The sequence below is a fragment of the Echiichthys vipera genome (genome assembly GCF_963691815.1).
Source record: "Echiichthys vipera genome assembly, chromosome: 14".
NCBI classification, from domain to species: domain Eukaryota; kingdom Metazoa; phylum Chordata; class Actinopteri; order Perciformes; family Trachinidae; genus Echiichthys; species Echiichthys vipera.
The window spans coordinates 18,226,784-18,250,165 of NC_139839.1; the positions used below are offsets into that span (position 1 = coordinate 18,226,784).

Here is a 23,382-nt window from a genome sequence, read left to right on the forward strand (position 1 = left end):
GAAATAATTCCAAATTCTGCGTATTTTCCAAAAGTTAAGAACTGAGTGACTTGAATTTGACTTTCATGTGGCCTTGTTTTGAAAAATGTAGACTTCTTATATAGACTTCTTATTTGACAAGAAATTCTTGCAGAATCTATTTGACACACACAAAAAGAGTGTTTTAGGTTAAATTACTCTCTAATTACTAATTAACATTACTCTTTGCTGTATATTCTACTCACAGCATCAAACAACCCCTCTCAGTTTTGGTGTGAGGGCGTTATGCTGACTTCAGGGTCTGCGGGTTGTTCTGTATCTGACCTTTAGCGTAGAGATGACTTCGTCCCCCTTCTTGTTGATGGTTATGGAGTAACGGGGGTTTCTCTCGGCGTCTATGACGGTGTCTCCTCTCTCCCAGCGGATGATGATGGGCTGCTCGCCCCGTGCCGTACAGTTCAGTTCCTTTGTCTGGCCCTTCCTCGCCATGGTGGTGTTGGGGTGGCTGGTGATCATGGCGGGAACTGAGCAGAAGCGCAGACGTATGTCAGTGTGACGAATGGCCTTATATTGAGTAATGAGACGAGGGAGCATGGATGTGGTATTGGAAACTGAGGATATATTACAGATGTATAGACATCTCTATTTCTGCACTTCGTTCTCCATTTTCATTTCACGCTTCAAGCCCCACTGGCCCTTTTACTCTACCTCCTCCCTGCCTGCCTTCTTCTTCTCCTGACTCTTTTCCACCTCCTTTCCTCAGACATAGATTATTGATTGAAGGGGTTCCTGTGGTTTTGTTTTCATCACTAATTCATCAGTCCTTTTCCCCACCAAACATTCAGGAGCATGCAGGCCGGCAGCCGGAACACATCAATCAATAAGATACCCCCAGTTAGTAATGTGCGGGATGGAGACAAGGTTTTGTTATTTTCAGTATAGGCTGCAGTAGCCTGGGGCAAAAGTGCATCTAGAAGAGCTGATTCCCCTCTAAGAAGCTAAGGCTTGCCTGTGTACAGAGACAAGCAACCCAAGAGATGTGGTTATGAAAGTGTTCAATCCAAAGAGAGTTTGATTGACACTTACTCTTGACAGTGAGGATCATGCTTTTACTGATGTCTGAGCCCACTCCGTTGGAGGCCTGACAGAGGTAGTACCCTCGGTCGTCCTCAAGCACGTGTCGAATGAGTAGAGAGCCGTTTGACATGATCTGGATACGGCCAGTCAGAGGGACTGGGTGGTACTGCTGAGGGTTTCCTACACCTGCACAACACACAAAGTAAATGCATTTTAGTGCTTGATTTTTCCTTGTTCATGTGATTCTGTTTATGACACTGTAGGGAGGGATGATGTTACCTTTGGCATGTTTCCACATGACTTTTGGAGGTGGGTAGCCCTCCACAGAGCAGTTGAGAACGCCAGCTTTGCCGTAGATACAATCTTGGTTGTTGGGCTGCACCACAAAACGTGGTGGCACTGAGAAACAAAAGGATGTCATTAACCTAAATGGAGGAACTAAAAGAAGGTCTTACAGTAAAAGGTAGAAAATGGGAGTGTTCCTAAAATAACACATACAATTCTAAGCTCCCTCTGCACATTACATATCACATCTGATCTGACCTAATTCATCATCATGCCATTCTCTCTTTGCTCAGTCCCTCACCAGTGACAATCAACTGTCTCTCCCAGCTGACGGTGGCGGCGGCATTGCTGGCGATGCAGGTGTAGTTTCCGTTGTGCTTCAGTGTGACCTTGGATATTTGCAGGGAGCTCATGAACTCTTTGGTCTCTATTGCAACACCAGAGGCGGAGCCTGGCACAATGAGCTGGCCGTCTTTGTGCCAGGTGATGCGTATGGGCATGTCCCCAGATGACACCACACAGGCGATGTACATGAGCTTCCCCACTGAGGTAGAGGGGATATCGAAGGGCTGGATGAGTGGCGGCACTGGGGGAGAGAAGAGTGCAGAGAAATCAGAATAAAGGTAGCGATAGATGTGGTAGAGTGGCAGTGTGGCCATCTGGAGCAATGCTGAGAGAGAGAGAAGGTCATTGGCCATTGGGCACCTCTTCTCCCTTCACCCCCTCCCCCCCCCTTCAGCCCCCATCTCCTGCAGCCCATAATAGCTGCTCTGGTTAGAGTCCAATTGGCAGGAAGAAGTCATTCCGTTGCCATAGAAATGGAGGTTGGGGTGGGGGTACTACAGCTGAGACATCTGGGGGATTTAATCTAGGCTTCATTATTATTCATCTAATTAAATCAGAGACACACTCACATGTAGGCACATGCACACACCCTTAAACACCTCTGCAGCTGCACTGCTACCATCGTTACCCCACTCACAGACTAAACAAAATACAGGCGCACACTGAAACATAAATCTTTCCTCAAACACCATCTACCTCTGTTTAGCATTACTGTGAAGCCGAACTGCACAACTTTGACCATTGGTGTCTCCAAATGGCAGTGGTAAGGTACTCTGATACCCAGAAATCTTTTTGCTAACATCTGTAAACTGTACACGTCAGGTATTTTTTTTAGCAACCACAGTGGTTCAGTCTGTTTATACTTTAAGTAGAAAAAAAAAGGTAAAATAAAGGCAAATAGCAACAGAAGTATCAACTTTTTCAGCTTTGTTTGGACAGATTGCATTCTCAGAACTACCCACTTTTAAGAGACATTTTGCATTTTGGATAGTTCACAAAGAAATGCACACAAAAAGCAGGAATACCGCTCTTGGGAAAATAAAGTTAAGCCACAGTACATCCCAATCAGGTCGTGGGTCACTCTATCTGGATAGATTTGGTGTAATTGACCAAAAGACATTGCCCCGTGCGGTTTTATCCCTTTTCATCCATTCTTCTCTTCAAGCTTACCTTTGACAGTGACATGAACGGTCTGGTTGATTGACACCTGGGGCTGAATCAGAACGCTACACAAGTAAGTACCCTCGTCCGCGCCCTTCTGCACGTCCGTCAGCCTCAGGGTGCCATTCTCAAACACCACTTGACGATGATTATCAGGCAGCTGCATGCCATCCTTCAGCCACTTGATGGAGTAATATGGGTAGCCAATCACGCGGCATGTTATGTAGGTGTTCCTGCCCGCTACTGCGGTGATGTCCCGCATGGGTCTGATTCGGGGTGGACCTGGAGACACAGGGAAGAGAGGGAGGGGATGGAGGGAGGAGACAGAGAGAGAGAGAGACAGAGGTCGGAGGGCAGATGAGGTGAGGGATGTCATGGCCGAGTAAGGGACAGCCACGTAGACGAGAGGTGAAGAGATAAAGGTTGAGGGATAGAGTGATTGGGGCAAGTTGACAGGTGGAGAGGGAGGTTAGTTATGCTCCCTTTACTAAAATCTGATTGAGGATATTTGTTTGTTTGTTAATCTAATAAAATATTCTGTGAATCTAAATGATTGTTTGTGTTTCTCTAAGTTACCCTCCGATAGATAGATAGATAGATAGATAGATAGATAGATAGATAGATAGATAGATAGATAGATAGATAGATAGATAGATACCTTTCAAAGCCAACTAACATAATGTATTTGGACAGAACTTGGTTACAGTGGGACCCATATCTAACTTTCGAATTTCTTTTTTATGATTAATTCATATCAAATCAAATAACTATTATTTCCATGAAAAAAAAGTGTATAAAGTCATGCAAAAGCACTCTGTGTAGTCCCCAAGCTGTTGTCACTGCAAAAAAGAAGAAGCTAAAAAGCCAAAAGGACAGCTATGGCAAGAGAGCTAGTTAGCCACGGCTATTCTTGGCTGAAGCTTAAAATAAATTTACTTACTTACTGAATTTTTCCCCAGCTGAAAAATATCCACTTTAATGAACCAACATCTCAGTGGTTATTTACAATATTTACACAACAAAAACTAGACAATTGCTACATCCAATTATGATGGAGAAAGACAAGCTAAAGACCTAGCTAAACCCTTGCTAACTAACGTTAGTTTAGCTGCCTGAGTAGCAGTAGCCACCATCTCAACAAGATTGGTTTCCTTAAGCAAAAAGGTATCATGTTGGCCTAGAGACAAATACTTAATGGTTTGCCGTTTGCCAGCCTGAAAACGAACCTCTATTTGTCACCATTACTGCTATTTAGATAGACATACAGACAGACAGACAGACAGAGACAGATAGATAGATAGATAGATAGATAGATAGATAGATAGATAGATAGATAGATAGATAGATACTAACTGTGTGTGAAATGCAAAGTAATCTATGCCTCTCACTAGCCCCTGTGTGTTTGTATAGAATCAGGTGTAGAGTGCATTTATATTGAAAAGCAGACAGGCACCTCTTACGTTTATGCGCGCTTGGTACTCGGCGCTACCGGCCGAGTTGCGTGCGACGCAACGATACACTCCCCCATCTCGAATGAGCGGGCTGCTGACGTTGACGTGTGACACGGTCAGGCCGTCTGACAGGGTGTACTGGCTGGTCTTGTAGGTGGAGTCTCGCACCACAGGCTCGTCGTCCAGCGTCCAGGTGATGGAGGGGGGCGGGGCTCCTTTGGCCCCACACATGAGGGAGAAAGGTTCGCCGGGGTTCACCACCCGCTCGCTGAAGGAAGACACAATACGAGGAGTACCATCTGAGAGGAGACAGAGAGGGATAGGAAGAGAAAGATGAAAAAATAAAGGCCGTTAAGGCAGAGTGGTGAGAAGTTCAGACAGATGAATGTATGTCCATCCTTGCTGCATTTTTAAAGCCAAATGATTTTGTGATTTTTGATTTTTGTTCAATAACAAACAAGCTCCGTGTCCTGTTTCTGCATCAATGTCAAATGTCAATGACATTTGCAATGGCGCGCAATTTATGCACAAGTATTCAGATGAAGAATAAAAGTCAGCATTCAAAGTAGCATGGGCCATGGTTTAACTTTGCTGTTACAGAGCTGTAATAAACTTCCTGCTGCATCCCTGTCTGCTTGTTGAGTTCCCCGACAGTGTCTACATACCCTCTAGCAGAATAATGGAAAAGTCCTGAGCAGTGTGGCCCTTTCGGGAGGCGAAGCACTGGTAAGCCCCAGAGTGGAACTTCTGTGCCGCAGTGATCTGCAAGGTGTCGTTGTGTTGTCCCTGGATGGAGATGTGCTGGTCGGGGACGATGGGCTCTGTGTTGCTGTACCAGCTGATGGTGTATTCTGGAGAGCCCTCCACAGTGCAGGTGAAGAACAGTGTGCTGCTGATGCCAGTTTTCAGATTCTTCGGGGACAAGGTCACTCGTAGCGGATCTGAGAGAAGGACGCGTGTTTGTTAGAACACAGATGTATAAAAATAAACAGACTTTCTTTTTGTTTCTGCATTTTCTGTATTAACTCACTGAAAAGAAATTGGTAAAACTGCTATATAAATTACATTTATATTCTAATCATATATTGCTCTTGCTTGACTGCTCTCATGAAATTAATTGAACTTGTTTTTTGTCATAAAGGAAAATATTATTGAATGCTGAGACCACTGTGCAGTTAATTGATTTGTTGTTTTTTGATCCATGAGACAAAAATACATTTTGCAACACAGTAATGATTTATAAACTTAATTTAGATCCTTTATCTTTTTTTGTCAAATGATACCAAAAACTGTAAAATCATTCAACTGGATTCAAAGTACGACACATGAATTCATACATATAGCAGGCGTTTACATTCATAGAGAGAGAGAGAGAGAGAGAGAGAGAGAGAGAGAGAGAGAGAGAGAGAGAGAGAGAGAGAGAGAGAGAGAGAGAGAGAGAGAGCACAATCAGTGGTGGTGACTCAATCAGTTCGACGCGCTCATTAAAAAAGCAGCTGGAGATATCTCTTCACATCTCTGTCCACTTGTGTGTGTGTGTGTGTGTGTGTGTGTGTGTGTGTGTGTGTGTGTGTGTGTGTGTGTGTGTGTGTAGTGTGTGTGTGTGTGTGTGTACGTGTGTGTGTGTGTGTGCAAATGTCAGTGAGCAATAAGGCAGCTGGTGGTGTGTGCTGGGGGGCATTGCTGTGCCTCCCTCCCAACCCCCCCTTACCCTGTCAGAGTCACAGAGTGTGCTGCCATGATGTGCCCACTGGCAAAGCCTGCCGCCTCTCTATTCTCTCCCTCTGTCTCGCCTTCTCCCGCTCTTTGTTTCCTTGTATACTTCGCACAATGTACGTTTATCTCCGCCTCTCTTATTATCTTGTTATTACATTGTAGATAATGTCATTCCAGCACTGTCTGGATGTCTGATCGTCCCTTCTGTGACCCCTCGTATTTATCTCCGTCTTCCACACCCTCCTCCATGATGGTGAACGGCCCTGGCAGCTGTGTAACGGATTCAGTCTCAGTGAATTACTGCCCTGTCTCTCTTTGTGAGACCTGATATGACGGGGCATCGGGGAACTCACACACATGTTTGTTACAGACACACTCGAGGTGCAACTTATATGTGTGCCTCAAACCAAAAGGAGAGGAGTTTGTGACTGTGTCCGTCTGCCAGGCTGATTCATTGACAAGACAGCGTGGGAGTCTGTCAGGTTGTTTAGCGACAGAGTTGAGTGCGTGTGTGTGTGTGTGTGTGTGTGTGTGTGTGTGTGTGTGTGTGTGTGTGTGTAGTTGGGCTTACACACCTATAACGTGAAGCTGTCCAGACACCTCCTTTGAGCCGAAACTGTTGGTGACTTCGCATGCGTAGCTGCCACTGTCCTCCAGCCTGAGGTCACTGATGGTCAGCCCTGTCAAACGTCGTGTCCAGCGGGCATCCGAGGGCAGTGGGCGACCATCTTTCAGCCAACGCACAGTGGGGCTGGGATACCCTCCCGCTATGCAGGGGAGCTCGATACTCTGGCCTGCGTGCACCTCCCCTGCTTGGAAACTGTCCAGGATGGTGGGTGAGGACTCGTTGGGGTCTGGCGGGGAAGATAGGGTCATTTTCATTGTCAAGAAAAAGGGAAATATCAGACTTACAAGAGTTCACTGACAACACCGAGTCACTCACCCATTACAGAGAGCCTGGCGCCATTGCTTTGCCGCGTCTCGCCGCTGTACTTATGTTTGGTGATGCACCGGTATGTGGAGAGGGCGTCCTCCTTCTGAACGTCAGAGATGTAAAGAGCCCCGAAGGATGTCAGCGAGAACCTGTTACCTGGGGGAGACACATCCAGTATGGACTCACATTAATTTCCCCAAAGGAAAACTGCTGACAGACAGAAAGACACAGAAAAAAACCTGCACTCGATGATCGTTCAGGTAAAATGCATTGTGCTCATTGCGAAACCGTATTGTGCTAAGAACAAACAGCTGCCTGAACAGTTGGCACTACCTGCCTGATAATGTTGCTAACCCAAAACCTGGCACTCTTTCAAGGCCTGGAGGACACACAGCGGTCACTTACACCACCCATAGACAGATTTACTGCACCTCTACACAAAATGTATAAAACTCTTATGCACCAAACTATCCAAATGTTCTTCCTTTCAAGTGAGGTAACAAAAATGGTGTTTGCCACTATGTGATAAGTGCTGCCTGTTCTCTTTAACAGCATTTGTGGCATATCTCACATTGTATGCTACTATAACTGCAGTTATGTAAATAACCCAAAGTTTTCATGCTGTGCCCACTGACTGTGGGAAGAGAGGGAAAACACATGCAATAGGAATTGTCTTGTTTACTGTAACTTATTTAAAAATGATTGCTGCTATACAATAAGGTTAGTTTAAGTTTGAAACCATCCAATGTTTCTTTTAGCAACTAAGCTACTGCCCAGCCTGCTGGATTGACTGCGTTCAGATGCAGCTGTGTGTTTATCAGCATCAATATTTTATCTACAAGCTCTATGTTTGTTGGGGTCTTGCGGATGGGGTTGAGCACGAACACTGAAGGTAGCAGTTATGGACTGTGCATGTGTTTGCATGGAATATACCGCATGACCCGAGAGGGAGGCACATGCTGCAATTTCACAGCAGCCTTTGTTTGCCCCCAAGAATGAAGCCTTACAGGATAATGAGCACTTTAAGACTGCTACTCCCACAACACCGACGACTCGCCTGTCACAACACTCTGACACAGGGGAGAGAGAGGGAGAGAGAGAGAGAGAGAGAGAGAGAGAGAGAGAGAGAGAGAGAGAGAGAGAGAGAGAGAGAGAGAGAGAGAGAGTCAGCTGGATCTGTCAAAGCCAGACTTTGTGTTTTCAGCAGGGCACGACATTCATCCCTCTGAAACAACACTGACTAAACAGTACACATCACATTATTCCCTCTATTATCTGTCCATCTTAAGTGAGCCGTTTGTAGATAGAATCAGTCCACGAGTCTATCTGCGGTCGACTCTCTCCATCTCTTTGTGTGAACCCTCTCATCATCTCACTCACCCTTTTCCTCTCTTATTCAGTCTCTAAGCAGAGTGGCAGACGGAGTAAAATATTAATTACTAAATCACTGTGCTCCCTCAGCTTTTATTCATGCTGACTTGACTAGATAACGAGAAACTGAGCCAATGTGCATTATACACACACAGACACACACACACACACACACACACACACACACACACACACACACACACACACACACACACACACACACACACACACACACACACACACACACACACACACACACACACACACACACACACACACACACACACACACACACACACACACACACACACACACAGGCAAAACATGCAAACATGCATGCACGCAGGTGTTAAAAACGGCAGCAGTTGTTAGTGTTGCATAATTCTTTTTTCAGTTGCACCACGTTCCCATGATACTGTGATGCTACACTCTTTATTTATATAGGAGTATGAACATTTTTTGGCAAGTAATGAATACTCATACGCAAACTTTTTCATCCATACGTAATGAGCACCCGGGAATATGTCTCAAACATGGAAGAAACACATGTGAACACAAAGACCAAAGGGAAAGGCCCTAGTTGGGACACAGGAAAATGCAGATGATCAGAGATGGTATTTATTTATTATCTTTAGATAGTTGTAAAAACATCATGTGGGCTTTTTATTTTTCAAAATACAATGAACTAAGAAACCAAAAGGACCATTAGGAAACAAATGGAGGTATTCATGGATCCTCAAAAAAGCTCTAAAGGAACCATTTAGAGGTTTAAGTAGTTTCTACCAACTATAAATGGCTCTGTAAAGAAGTCTTTCACCCAGAAAGAAGCTTTTTGAAAGAAGCTGTATTGCCTAGAGGATGTCAACATTGTTGGATTTTCTATGAGTACGGTCAGGGTCTCAATGAGACGCATTCATGGAAGAAATTGTGCAAAATTGTTTGTGTATTCCTAATGCAGATGGGGTCCAGAGACAAACTATTGTGATCTTAACTTGTAAGTGCTGGATCTGGAGCATTAGGTGTATTTTTGACAGGAAGTTGTTTTTAAAGATACAGAAACATGTAAGGCATCTTACTATAAAAGCAACAAATCCCTATCTCTCTGTGTGTGTGTTTGTTCTTCACATATCTCAAAGACTGATAATCCAATCTACTCAGCACTTGGCAGGCGTATTGCTGGGGACCCAAGGATGCACAGTGTCGAATTTGGTGCAATTTGGACATGCAACACATTCAAAAACAGTAGAACTCTTAAAAGCTGAGTGGGTCTCTTCTTCTGAGTTTGGGGATTTTGCTAGTGCTAACCAGAAGGATGGGGTCGACAAATTAAGTTGGAAAAAATATTACAGCATAAAATAAGATTCACCACATTTTCTGAACCTAACTAAGCATCTCACAGTTATCCAGCAAACACATAATCCAGCAAACAGCATTAGTTAAAGTTTTTTTTTGCAGATAAATGTGAAATAAACCTGTAAAATCATAATCTGCAACAACCAGTCACATTTCAGGTAAATTCAGTTGTACAGATCTTCTCTGTAGAGGTACACAGTGAGTAATTACAGTCCAGTTGCATATTTCTAGGGCTTTGGGGATGCTATTGTAAATTATTTCTTTATTTGTCTAATAACATAATTGATCATTTATGAATATATCATATACTGTATATCATAAATCATATCAATATTTATTATATCTAAAACTCTAATAAAACTAAAATTGTTTGGAGCAGAATATCAGTTAATTATATACCGTTAAAAAAACTGAATAATAAGATCTAAATTATACGTTTTTAAAAATATGATAATTTTTCAACAAAAACAATATTTTAAAAAGAACCTTTCAAATTATACGTCAATAATAACTGTTCGTTTTAAGGCTAAACTAACTGCTTTTGTGACTTCTCTGTGGCAGTATTGGTCAGCAGTGATATGTTTGTATATAACGTTTAAAAAAAAGGTGCCATTACTCAGATGAATCATGCTGTATGTCCTTAGTGAACCCCTCTTGTGTTATAAAGCTTTATTTTTTTAATCCAACAAAATGGTCTGTGGCCTCGCAGTCACATAACCCTCTGCTATATGACAAAATCTAAGGAGCAGGAAAGAAAAGGGAAAATAATGAAAGTGTAAATGTGCAAGAGAGAACAGGAAAAAATAAAGGCACGATAGTCTATAAATAGGATACATACTGTAGCCCGTGTGGGTCCAAGAGTGTGTGTGAGTTAGTAGCAGCCTCATTTTCTCACATGCAAATGAAGGCGTCGGCGCAAAGATAACGAGGCCCATATTTCCACCTCCTCAGTGGGGCCATTATTTATTGATGTTCTGCATCTTTCCCCCTCCCTCCCACTCTCACGCTTTCTTCATCCTTTCCCTGTTGCTAGGGTCTTCTCACTGCCGTCCTGTTACAATTTCGGTGTACTTTCAGCAATTATTCAAGCACTACGTGTCTGCAATCATCGAGGACGAAACAGTGCAAACCTCTGTGTTGTGTTACTGCGGAAATTCTAACGGCCAATCGGTTGGCAGATGTCAGTGAAATTAATGGGGGGAAAATCGCATCAGTGTGAAGTTTCTAAATATAACTTTTCAGATGCAAGTAGGATTTGTATCCAATTACAAAATAATAATAATAATAAAATCCCCCCAAAAAATACACTTTCTTATATTTTTCCCGTTTTCCTGAGTCTCACTCTGGAGTATGCTGGTTTGAAAGGCAATTTAGTCCAATTTCCTGCCTTAAAATAAGAATAATACCTGGAACTTATTAAGCTTTTAAACCCTCAGGACGCAGAAATCAGTTAAAAAAAGGAGTCAGGGCCTGTTCATTGGCAGTTTTATGTGCAGATTGGGAACTAAGTTGGACCTCTCTACCCTCAGCAGGAAACTAATCTAGCTCTCGGATGTGACTCTGACCTACATGCTTTAAAGGGGCAACATTTCCACACTATCTAGTCTATTTTAAGAGACAATCTTTTTTCTCTCTTAGCAGGAATTATCTTATGACACTAACCTACAACCTACGACAATTAAGCTTTTCCTGTGTACAAAGCGAAACAAAAACAAACTAAAAATACAACATGACTGCATGATCGTGCGGCACTCATAGCTCTAAATACAAACGCTGGTGTTCCTGTGGGAGTTCCCAGTATGGACCCCATATCTAATCAGTTTGGAAAAGGCTAATGAGATATATCGAACTCACATCCCTGTTTTCCTTCTGGCAGAGCTCTACAATCTGATCCCTGGAGTCTTCATCTTACCCAATACTGTTGACGGTCAAAGGCAGTGGTTCCTTGCCTTGAAGGGCTATCCCAGTTAAATGAAGGTTAGTCTATTTTCATTGCTCATTACGATGACTATATGCTAACACAAGGAGAAAATGTGTCAAGGCAGCGGAGGGTCAGAGGCTTCACTCCTCCACAACAACAACAACAACAACAGTAAAAATCCTCAGATAGATGCCTGCAGCACAGCATGTTTATCCATTAAAGAGATGTGGTCTGGAGTTAGAAGATTAGAAGGAGATTGATTCAAAAACAGAATGGTTACCTTTACCAGTACGCTTCAAAAGAAAGATGGGAAGGGGTTTTCACTGTCCAGAGGTACGCTGGGACGTGAGCTGAAATATCTACACATCTATCACATATTCTATTACATATAGACATATGCAGGGATCACTGATACGGAGAGTGAATAAGTCCAAGCATATTATGAAGTAAACATGAACAACTCTCTCTCAGATCCAAAAACTAGAGTCAAGTTTAAAGTGCAGAGCTGCTCCATGTATACCTTTTCAAAGATGTAAACATAAACATTCTAAATGTGTCCTAGTTTATTTCCTGTTGCAGTGAATGTGAATGACATCAGCTGACAGGAAGTTAACAAGGACCGAGGCTAGTGCCTAGCAATGGAATTCCATTGAGAAGGTCTATAGACAGTGAATTGTGAAAGATATCAGGGCGAATGAAAATGTTCATCATGAGTACAATACCATAAAGCTCATTTTGGTATAAAAAAAGAAAACAAACTAAATCAGTCTCCCATTCATTGTGGGACTAACTTCTCTAGTTTGTGGCTTTGAGAGAGAGGAGCTCATGTTCACAAATATTGATTGAACTTTCCTAGGCCGTGGAAATAACATAACAACAGCCAAGCACAGCTGCTTAAAGATTTTAACCCTGTAGTCTAATATATTTAAAAAAATAAACCATAAGAATTGGAATGGGAGACAAGTACAATAAAAAATGCTTTGGAGGTATAACCTGAGTCCTCCTGTGGTGTTAAAGGTTACTGTCTAGTCAAAACTGATACACACAAACACAAATGAACACATATGGCACATGGAAATCAACATTAAGTAAGTCATTGTAAATTACATAAATAAATTATAATCCTAAGAACGTCATCAAAAATGAAAAACGTGGTCTTGGCGTTGTGAGGGGCGGATATTCTGACTTTGACCTTAAAAAAAAATTGCATTCTGTATTTCTGTCTTATGCCGCGGCTCTCAACCGCAAGTTGCAGAGGAGAATTTGAAAGAAGGTGAAAAGAGAGAGGGTAGGAGGAGTGGATCAAAGACGTGTGTCTGTCACAGAAAGAAGAAGGAGAAGAAGAAAAAAACGCAGTATATTCCGGAGATATTCTCTGCGGTGCTGGAATATGCTTGGTGCTCACAAATGCAGACATGCCAGGCACAAACACACACAGACACACACACAAACACACACACACACACACACACACACACACACACACACACACACACACACACACACACACACACACACACACACACACACACACACACACACACACACACACACACACACACACACACACACACACACACACACACACACACACAGAATCACCTACCGGGCTTAAAATAGGACAAAACATATTTTCCCTGCTGAAATGAAAAATAATAAACTATGTTATAAAATTAGCCCAGTGGAGTCGGTGAATGGCAGTGGTCCAGTTTTGCAGCAGAGGAATGTGTTAAAGCAGAAAATCAACACTGTGGGGCTGAATGACTTGATTCAGAGAGAAAAGAGTGGAGAAAAGACAGTAGGGGAGACAAGCAAAGGGAAAGATGGAGGGTAAACTGTGGAGGAGATAACAGTCCACGTCTGTGTTCTCCTCTCCTTTCAAACCTTTATGCAAAAAAAGGGGTGTTGCATCTGTATTCAAAGCAAGAGCCTACTCCAGCCTCCCTTAGCTCTCTCTGCTGTGTACATTAAAAGCCCAAGTAGAAGCAGGTGTCAGCCAATTAAATATATACACTTTCCTGGCTTTTATTCTGCCGCACACTTACTTAACATCTATGAATGGCGCCCTCTTAACTCCTTTCAATTCACATTCAAAGCAGGTTTTATTGGCACAACTGATTCGTAACAACTAATTGTGCAATGGGATGCCCACCCCACTGCATCTCCTCCATAAAAGGGACTTTGTTAACACGACCAAACTGTTCAGATGGAGCACGAGTCACGCTGCCAGTTAAGACCAACACTGCATGAGCAATATATGAATCTCAGCATTCACTTCCCTCTTTTTCGCCCTCTCGCTTCCTCTCTGTCGCTTGTTCATTTTCTGGAAGGGGGGGACGAGATGCAAGACGTAGAAAGGAGCCGCGGCTCTGTCATGTTTTCATTAAAAAGCCACGCTTCACTGTCTGATCCTAACTGCTGTCCTCTCTCCTAACCAATTCTGACTGCTTACCTCATCTTTCAATCATGTTCTCCCTGCCTTGCCCCTCACCACTGTGTTGTGCGGTGCACCCGACTCACCCTGATAGGAAAGGATTTGGGAAATGAGGGGACAGAGGTGAGGGGCGGACAAAGGTAGAGGTTGAGGAGAGAAAAAAGGGATGAGAAAGAATAGACAGACAGAGCAGAGTCCAGTTTCCACTGCGTTGGGACCATGTCTCTTCTGCTTCACTTGACTGCTCTGTCCCAATTTGCCCTGTGTGACTTTAAACAGTAAACACTGGGGGAGGGGATGATGCGGGGGGGTGGGGGGTGGTATCGAGAAGCTGAACGGCCAGTCGAGGACAGACATAAAACTGATCGTATGCAAAAGACGTTGTTTGCATAGATATAACTCAACGCAATGCTGCAGAGATGCCATGTTCCTCTCCATAAACCCATCCTAACCAGACAGGCCGACCATTCTGCATAAAGCTAAATGGACCATCTCACATAGGGAGCGCCGAGGAGATTAAGCATCAGTAGAAGCATCAGAGGAAACGATGGATGGAGGGGAAGAGGATGGGAGGATAGGAGAGAAATGGGGAAAGATGTAGAAATAGGACTCCATTATTCATGACGTGTGTTTCATGTGCTTGGTGACATCTGGGACAGCAGTGATAATGAGAGTCCCGGGAGATAACCACACACACAGACACACACACACACACACACACCCTGATGTACCGCACTATACAGAAATGTGCCACTGTGGTCCAAACACCTACCCTTCAACTAGATATCCAATTAACTAACTTATTGTTTTGTTAATCGCACGAGGCTCAAACGCTGAAGTAACTCTGTTTGTTACAAAAATGTCACTCAGTCAAAGTAAACATCCGGCGGCAAAAAATCTCCCGCCCCTCAACCTTGTTTTGATTCAGCAGTAGATAAGAGTTGGGTGCCATCATATGTGTGTGTATGTGTGTGTGTGTGAGATGTGGTGTACTTCAGCTTAGCCCATGGCCCGGGGCAGTGAGCTGCATTAGCGGGACTGAGTGAGCGGCCTGGTCCCTCCCTATTAGAGTGCTGGTGGCAGAGGAGTGTCACTGCCCAGCATGGAGAGAGAGAGAGAGAGAGAGAGAGAGAGAGAGAGAGAGAGAGAGAGAGAGAGAGCTTAACTGCTGCTACACACACACACACACACACACACACACACACACACACACACACACACACACACACACACACATATACACACACACGCACACGCATTTACATTGTTTACCAGGAAGCACAGTTGAAATCCATAACAGCACGCCAAATGACCACAAATAGACTCAGAATGAAAGCATCAAATCTCACAATCTCTCACATTTACCAAAATGAAAGAGCAGAAACCATCATCACCAACAACAGAGACACCAACAGTAACCTGCTGTTGGAAAGCGGTGTGCAAAATTGTCTCTGTCATCCCTCTGAGGCAGGGATCACTGATATTTTGAAAGTGCCAGTGACGCCCACTGGTTACTGCTTCTGCACAATCACAACCATCCAGTGAGTAAAGTTGAGACGCCACAGTATTAAACTACCCTATTGCAAGCAAACACTCTGCTTTAAAAAACATACTTAAGTAAAAGATGTAAATATATCAGCAAAAAGGTGCTTGGTGTAAATTCTTATTGTGATTACTGATTCAATATATACGCTTCTAATAAAGAGGGATCTCTTGACTCTTGACTATATACATTTGGGTAGTTTAATGTATGATAATATATGTAATTAAAAAACTGATCAGATAGTTTTGTGTATTCTGAATCTGCGAAGTTACTACAACTGTCAAATAAAAGCATTAGAGGACAATATATATGATAATTAAACAATTTTTCCCTCTGAAATGTGGAGGAGCTGAGGTAAAAAGTAGCAGAAAAAGAAAGTATTCAAGGTAAGTATCTCAATATTGAGCACAGATTCCAGTTTGTTTCCATTCAATTGATTGACTTTTTTTTTTTTTACATTAATTGATAATAAAAATGAATTTTGATAGGCTTAAGCACCTCAAAGCAGGACTGATTATTCTTTCCTTTTGTTAGATAAGTGATAAGGAAAGGCCTTGGTGGCTGTCTGCGCTCTCCGAGTGTCCTTCTAGTTTTTTTATTGATCGTCAAAGAAAAAAGTGACAGCTATTTGCTCTGTATCGTCCCCATTGTATGCACAACATGCTAAACTGTTGACTGAAGCCTTGACAGAGTTCCTCTGTAGAGAGAAACAGAGAGCAAACAACTCCTGTGTTATAACCATGTTGAATTATTGACTTGCTCACACATATTTACATACTGAGCCACAAACGACATCAACAACATTTTCCTCAGACATTTCTATCACATTAACCCCAAAGTAGTCCTGATCCGCTCACCTCCCCGCCCACTGCCGTCAATCATGGCCCGCTGTGTTGATCTGGCCTTTATGTGTGTTTGGACAGCTAATAGTGAGGCAGATCAATAGGTCTGATTGAGAGGTCATGTAGGAACATGGCACTTGGATGACCACCAGGGATCCTCGTTGATCCCTGATCATGTTTCCATACGTCCCTGGACGACCAGCTGCATTCACAGAAACACTGTAAAAATGAAATCTCTCCATTAGGGTGACTAAAGTGTGAAGTCTGCACTATGAATCCACTTACACTTTCAGTTTCTAGTGTTTTTCTTTCTATATTACTTTATCTTTTCTTTCCATATGTAAATTATACATTTAGTATAATTTAGACTATCCCATGAAATGTTATGACAGGATTTGGACTTGTCATACTGAGAGAAAGACAGAAATAAAGATTGAGGGGGAAATCAGAACCAAACTTCTTTCTGCTGCTTTGAGCTTCTGAGTAAAGAAGCATTTCCTTAAATACAATTTCTTAGTAGAGCCTGCTGTAATCTCCTGGCACTAATCCTGCTTTCGTTATCCTAAACAAAAGAGTAGAAGAAAGCGGGAGGAAAGTGGTAAAACCTCTTTACTGAAATCCTATTTCTTAACCCAATCCAGGCCACATAAACCCTCCAACTCTTATACTCTAAGCCTTGACACAAGCCTTCCTGCTTTCACTTTCCTTAACCTTTCTGGATGTGGTTAGCAGTGCAGATTAACATCTATCCTTCACAGTGCCAGTAAATAGACATTAATAAGCTACTCATTAAATAAATAAATAAAAAAGGTTCCCAGTGATGAGAACGCAGTGATGACTCAGGAGCGAGACTGGACGATATCCTATATATGAAGATAAATTATAACGTTACCTCGAAAACAATCAATTCATCTTTCATACATCAGTGTGCTTTGTATCTCATGTTAGAACTATATCACAGCTTAAGTTGTAGTGTTGCTAATGTCTTTAAATGTCCTATATGATGCTGCTTTTCAGGTTCATACTTGTATTGTGGGTTTCAACTAGAACATGTTTACATGCTTTAATGTTCAAAAATTCATTATTGTTCTCATACGGTCTGTCTGTATATACCTTTATTCAACCTCTGTCTGAAACGCTGTGTTTGCGCCTGTGTCTTTGAGACCGCCTCAGGAAAAAGCCCAGTCTGCTCTGATTGGTCAGTGTCTCCACATCTGCGCTTTTCTGCATCCGCGCTCTCTGCACTGTCATTGCAGCCGGGGAATGACTGTAACAGCGCTGTAGCGGCACTATCCATCTATGTATAGTACTGTATAGTTGTAACATCGCAAGTGTACAGAAGTCCTGATGGCTCATTTAAAGGCACAGTTTACGCCCTTATGTAAAGCACTTTTCTTAACAAAGTTACAAAGTGCTTTCCAAGGAACAGAAAAACTACAGTAAAGTTTCTAGTAAGTTAAAACTAACTCAACAAATCTCTTTTTTTTCTGACTTGTCTGTCCCATCAGACCTTGTTGTAGAAAAATCTTTGCGTTCCATGCACGTTATCTCAACCAGTAGAAATAACAGCAAAAGCAGAAAATAAGAACCCGATTTTAATAAACTGTAATGATCTTTTAAGCCACGCGACTAGAAATCCTAAAAATATGTGACTCCAAACCAGACTTCCCCAAATCCCTCTCTTCCCATCTCTCTATCACTTGATATATTCTCACACAGCCTGGCTTGAAGGGCGAGATAGTGGCCAGATTTCTGTCAGAGTGATGTGCTCGCAGGGGCTTCCCCATCTCTCCCTCTTACACTGATTGACACTGATACACTGATGCACTGTAAACATGCTCAAATACTGCATGTGTGTGTGCGAGCCTGAGTGTGTTTGATGGAGACACAAAGAGGAAAAAAAGGCAGGGGGCGACGCAGGCAGAGCGACGGCGGCAGACAGGCAGCGATAGAGTGTGTACACTTCTGTGTTATGTGCACGTGAGCAGGCGTGTGTAGTAGTGTGTAAATAGTCAATAATAGCCGACACTTGTCAGCCCTCTGCTCTGTACACACAAAGCCCGTGGTTGAGCCATTGTTGAACTTCGCCTCTCCACGCCAGCCACCACCCCCCCCCCCCCCCGCCCCCAAACTGGGCCTCTCAAGCAGAGATAATTATGCCTATTGTGCCCCTTGCGCGCACACACACACACTTGTTTGTGCTAATTCACACACCCACCCACGTGCCTACTCAACCTGACTGAGTAAAAGATGGCTGCCAGCACCCCATCTGTTCCTGCCCATCGCTCTCAGCACACTAGGGCAAATGAGAGAGGGGCAAAAATATCCAGAGAAAGTGAAAGAAGAAATAGAGGTGAAGAAAACTGCAGTGTTATGTATTTGCACTGTAAAGTGGATTTGAGCAGTTAAAATGTAATATGTTACCATGTTGTTTTGTCATTTCTTCGATTTGGTTAGAAGCTGCTCATTGTTGGTTTTGTTGTCACCGCCATATGTTTGCATGTGAATGTAATAGCAGCAGTGGCACCTTCAGCTGTATGATTTAGTCATTAATGTCCCCCAGTAACCCCCATGGCCATGCTGTGTGCCATGTGGGACAGAGGAGGGAGAGGTTAGGGAGGGATGGTGTGAGACTCGAGGGTGGGGGGTGACAGAGGGCAACAGTCGATGGGGTTATGTTCAATGAGCCCTGGGGACACCACGTGCTCCCCGTCCTCCTCTGTCACACCACGTCCTGCTGCAGCCAGGCAGCCCGAGCACAACAACAGGACAGTCGTCACACAGCAGAGCAGAGCGCTACTCCGCCTTAATGTATCCTGAGTTAATGTTTAATGAGCGCTTCATATTCCGGCAGCTTCATGTAAAAACTGAAAATGGCTTTATTGTGTTTCTTTTGAGGGGGGATGCGTGTGTGTGTGTGTGTGTGTGTGTGTGGGTGTGTGTGTGTGTATGTGCGTGTGCGTGTGTGTGTGTGTGTGTGTGTGTGTGTGTGTGTGTGTGTGTGTGTGTGTGTGTGTGTGTGTGTGTAGGGGGCAGGCTTGTACATTTGTACTTTGCAGAAGCGAGCGTGTGTCAGGGCAGTGTTTACAAGAATATGCTGTGTCCCAGACAAGTGTATCTATTAATGTATTCCTGCTCCGAGTGCAAAAGCACAGATTTACAAACAGACATCGTGTCCTACACGACTGCTCTCCATGAGGTCCCTCTGCCTTTCTCACCTCTCTCCTCACTGCACCTGTGCGGAGCCTTATGACACTAACTTTTTAATTACTGAGAGAAAAGCTGCAGTGTGTGCAGTGTGACGAAACGTTACGTTAAACAATTGTTGCAGAAAAGTCAAATACATATTGGAGCCACATATATATGTTTTCATATATGACATCGTACTTATTAAGTTCACCTCAATATATATTTCATACTTATATTTTAATAAACACATATTTGGTGTATGTTAGGGTCCGAACAGCAACCATGTACACGCAGCTATGACGTGCTGTGAACTATTCATGGAATGTGAAACCAAGCTTGCTGTATTGTGAGCACTTTGTCTTCAACGTCACTAAGAAGCAGACTGATGCCATTCGTTTTGAACATCTCAGCATGTGCTTTTATTCTGTTCAGATTATTTAAAAAAAAAAAATTAAATAAAATTGATTCTCATATTCTGTTCATTCGACTATTTGCCAGTGACACACTGGTAACGACTAGGGCTACAGCAGTTAGTTGATTTATCAATTAGTCAGTTAAAAGAAACTTGATTGGAAGCTGTTTTGGTAATTTATTATTAATATCATTATTTTTTTAAACCATATTTTCACAGGTGCTCCCAATTAACCCCTATGTGTATGTGTGCGTATGTTTATGGTTGTGTCTCTGTTGAACCGTTTGACTTCCAGCAGGGACCCCAGGGGCAGAGGATTGATCTGTAATGTAGCCTGTAAGTGACCTCATCCCCCCGGTGACACCCATTAGGAACCAAGTTCACATAAAGGCCTGATAACGCTGCATTTACATACCGACAGGTTAAACCCACCGTACTTTCAACACAACAGGGACTTAACAAGACTGATGAGATCGAATACACCTCTCACAGTTTTCTGCAAATGTACACAATACATGCATTGTCTGTCAATAGTGTATACGCATGCAAAACACATCTGTATCTTGTACAATTTGTCCCAGAGGGGGTAAAACAAGATGGAGAGAAAAAGAGAGGACGAGAGTAAAAAAGAGTACAAAGGATGAGTAGGTGAAATGTTGCTGTGTGTCAAGAGTTTTTTTTTTCTAATCTCATCTTGAATTGTAATTTTTCCCCTTCTGTCATCGCTTTCCAGCTCAGGGTTTTCTTGGCACGTGTTTTAAATTACTGTGCAAATACATAAACAAGGCCAAACTGTGTGGCAGGTGGATTAGACGGAGCATGGTTAGGCATCTTCTGTGGACCACCATGTGGCCGCAGCCATCTGCTGGTCCAGTCTCTATTCATCGGAGCTACTCATTAGCTTTCTGCTGGTTAGACTGACGGGCTCGATCTGCAAGCTGAACCCTCTCTGTGTCCCACTGTTTTTTTTTTTTTTATTCCCGTCCACAAACCCTCCATCTCTCTGTCTCTGCTCCAGCTCTCCTCCTTCAGATCGCTGCTCAGACTAGCAGGCCTCCATTGTCTCATGAGGGTCACACACACACACACACACACACACACACACACACACACACACACACACACACACACACACACACACACACACACACACACACACACACACACACACACAACACACACACACACACACACACACACACACACTCACAAACACACACACACTCATAAACACACACACACAAAGCTTAAACACATGGATGACATGGGACGGGGAAAGTGAGAGGGAAATAGGTCAGTCTGCCTGCACCCCTCCCCTATTAAACCCCCTCACTGTCCTGGCTGGACAGGAAAGTGGGACAGGCAGGGGGACCCTCACACACGCACACACACACAAACACACATGGCTCCAGATGGGGAACGTGTGGGGTTCGGAGGTCACAGCTGCATTGTGTTATGTCATCAACTCAACCTTCAGAGCAGTATGTGATCGTGCTACTCATCAGGGTCTGCACATAATGACTCCTTCGTACACAGGCCCAGGTATGAAGGGAAGGTGAGTCAGAAAATATAGATTCACTTTTATAATCTTATTTGTATTCAGAGGGTGGGTTCAGCCGCAGGTCCGTGGTGTTATAAATGTTGCTCTGAGGGTAGATGACTTGAATGCATCTTTAACATAAGTTTATGTATTGAACCAAATGAAATCTCCAGCACTAAACCTTCGTGCAGCTGGAAAATAGAACCGATCCTATTTACTTCTTTTGTGTTGCAATGATGCGACCAGCCGATCAAAGCCCACTAGCGTATTGTTTTTATGCAATTCAAAGAAAGTTCAGTGATGGTTGAGTGCCTTGACTTGCTGTTTGCAGAGGATTTCAGCGGACAATGTCCTCTTTATCAATACAATACCAGACAGCATCCCAGGCAGAGTATTTGTTACCACAGGGACAGCTAAAAAATAACATGCACGTCAGTTGTGTGACTCTCTTCGCTGTATGATTGACCACTGAAAAGTGTTTTCCTGCATTCTGCCCAGTGCAGTCTGGCAAAGGCCCAGGAACAGGAACAAGCATGCACAGAAAATGATGGAATACATATGTTTGATTAAAATAGACAGATCCATGTGTGCAGAACCATAACATATATGGATTTACTCACTCAAAATCAATTGCAACTCGTCCCGTAGTGTTTCTTAAGCAAAGAAATAGTGAAAGGCCAGACAGGCAACCACCCGCTCAATCGCATGCGGAGGGCTCTCACTCACAAAATCAATTTTAATTTTCACATCTTCATTAGACCTATCCAGGCAGTCCTTTGCTGGTCAAGCGGGGGGAGAGAGAGCGAGAGAAAGAGAGTTTGACCGGTGACGTTAGAGCAACTCAAAGAGATGGTTTACGGAGGAGTTGATAGCAGCATCCGAAATGCCGCGTTGGACAGTTTATATAACCACATGTATCTACTGTGTATTGATGTTCACTGTTTGTGTGCATGTTGGCATAGTTGTCGTGCATCCATGTGAGAGTGCATTAACAATATTCAGATTCGAACGTGTTCTGCAGACGTGTCGTGTTTTTAGAGGTTAGGTTGATTGGCTGTAAGGATGATGAGGTCACCGTGTTGATTAGCGCGGAGGTCGTGGTCAAGGTTGAACACGGCCGCATCGCGAGTGCTTGTCGTGTTTGTGTGCGCCCGCTGTGGTCGGGAAAGGAAAGTTCAGTGAGCAGCTCATCATGTTCAACATCTGATCCTCACACTCACTGCTCATCAACTGACCTACATACCCCTAATTACACACAGCCGCCTCATGACGGTACACACAGGAGCAGCAGCAGCAGAATCCCATATACATACAAAAACAACATAAATACACACGCAGAGGACTGGTACATCCAAGGCAGATCAACTGTATTCATGTTTAGGAAGCACAGGAGGTCACTGTGAACTAAACATGACAGAAACTCTTGATGTAAAAAGTGACTGCAGAGGAAAGGTAAATGGAGAATCACTCTTGATTGTAGAGTGAAAACACCAAATCAGAATAGAGGGGAAAAAAGATTTAAAATGTAATTTGAAAACATCAAATAACAATTCTTTAAGAATTAAGAATTAACTGACAAAAGGGATTTTTGTGAGTGTATGCAGCCAAAAATAAAGTCAAATTAAGGCATGGAGTAATGTTGGAGCAGAAAGACGCTAAAATGTGATGTAATCCTTGGATCAGAGCTTTAATAGTGCTACAAGGATGTTTTGTTAAATTCAAATAATGCGTTTGTAATGGAGCAGCTTTCTGCCACAATGGCAACTGAAGACAACAATGTAATACAAAGTACAATAAAAACAGTACAATACCGTGCATAAAAACTGAAA

The 23,382-nt window shown here is 43.1% G+C and overlaps 1 protein-coding gene across 2 annotated transcripts in view; it reads right to left on the reverse strand.

The window, feature by feature from the left end:
• Window positions 1-23,382, reverse strand: part of LOC310957044 (cell adhesion molecule DSCAML1-like) — a gene marked incomplete at both ends in the record, with an annotated part of 54,829 nt that overhangs the window by 15,647 nt on the left and 15,800 nt on the right. For both annotated transcript variants that reach the window (XM_083927454.1, XM_083927455.1), the window contains 9 exons: window positions 304-503; window positions 1,066-1,242; window positions 1,336-1,455; window positions 1,643-1,927; window positions 2,857-3,129; window positions 4,301-4,597; window positions 4,964-5,239; window positions 6,590-6,868; window positions 6,958-7,104. In XM_083927454.1, the coding sequence (XP_083783580.1) occupies window positions 304-503; window positions 1,066-1,242; window positions 1,336-1,455; window positions 1,643-1,927; window positions 2,857-3,129; window positions 4,301-4,597; window positions 4,964-5,239; window positions 6,590-6,868; window positions 6,958-7,104 (2,054 nt within the window). The remainder of the gene's footprint in view (window positions 1-303; window positions 504-1,065; window positions 1,243-1,335; window positions 1,456-1,642; window positions 1,928-2,856; window positions 3,130-4,300; window positions 4,598-4,963; window positions 5,240-6,589; window positions 6,869-6,957; window positions 7,105-23,382) is intronic.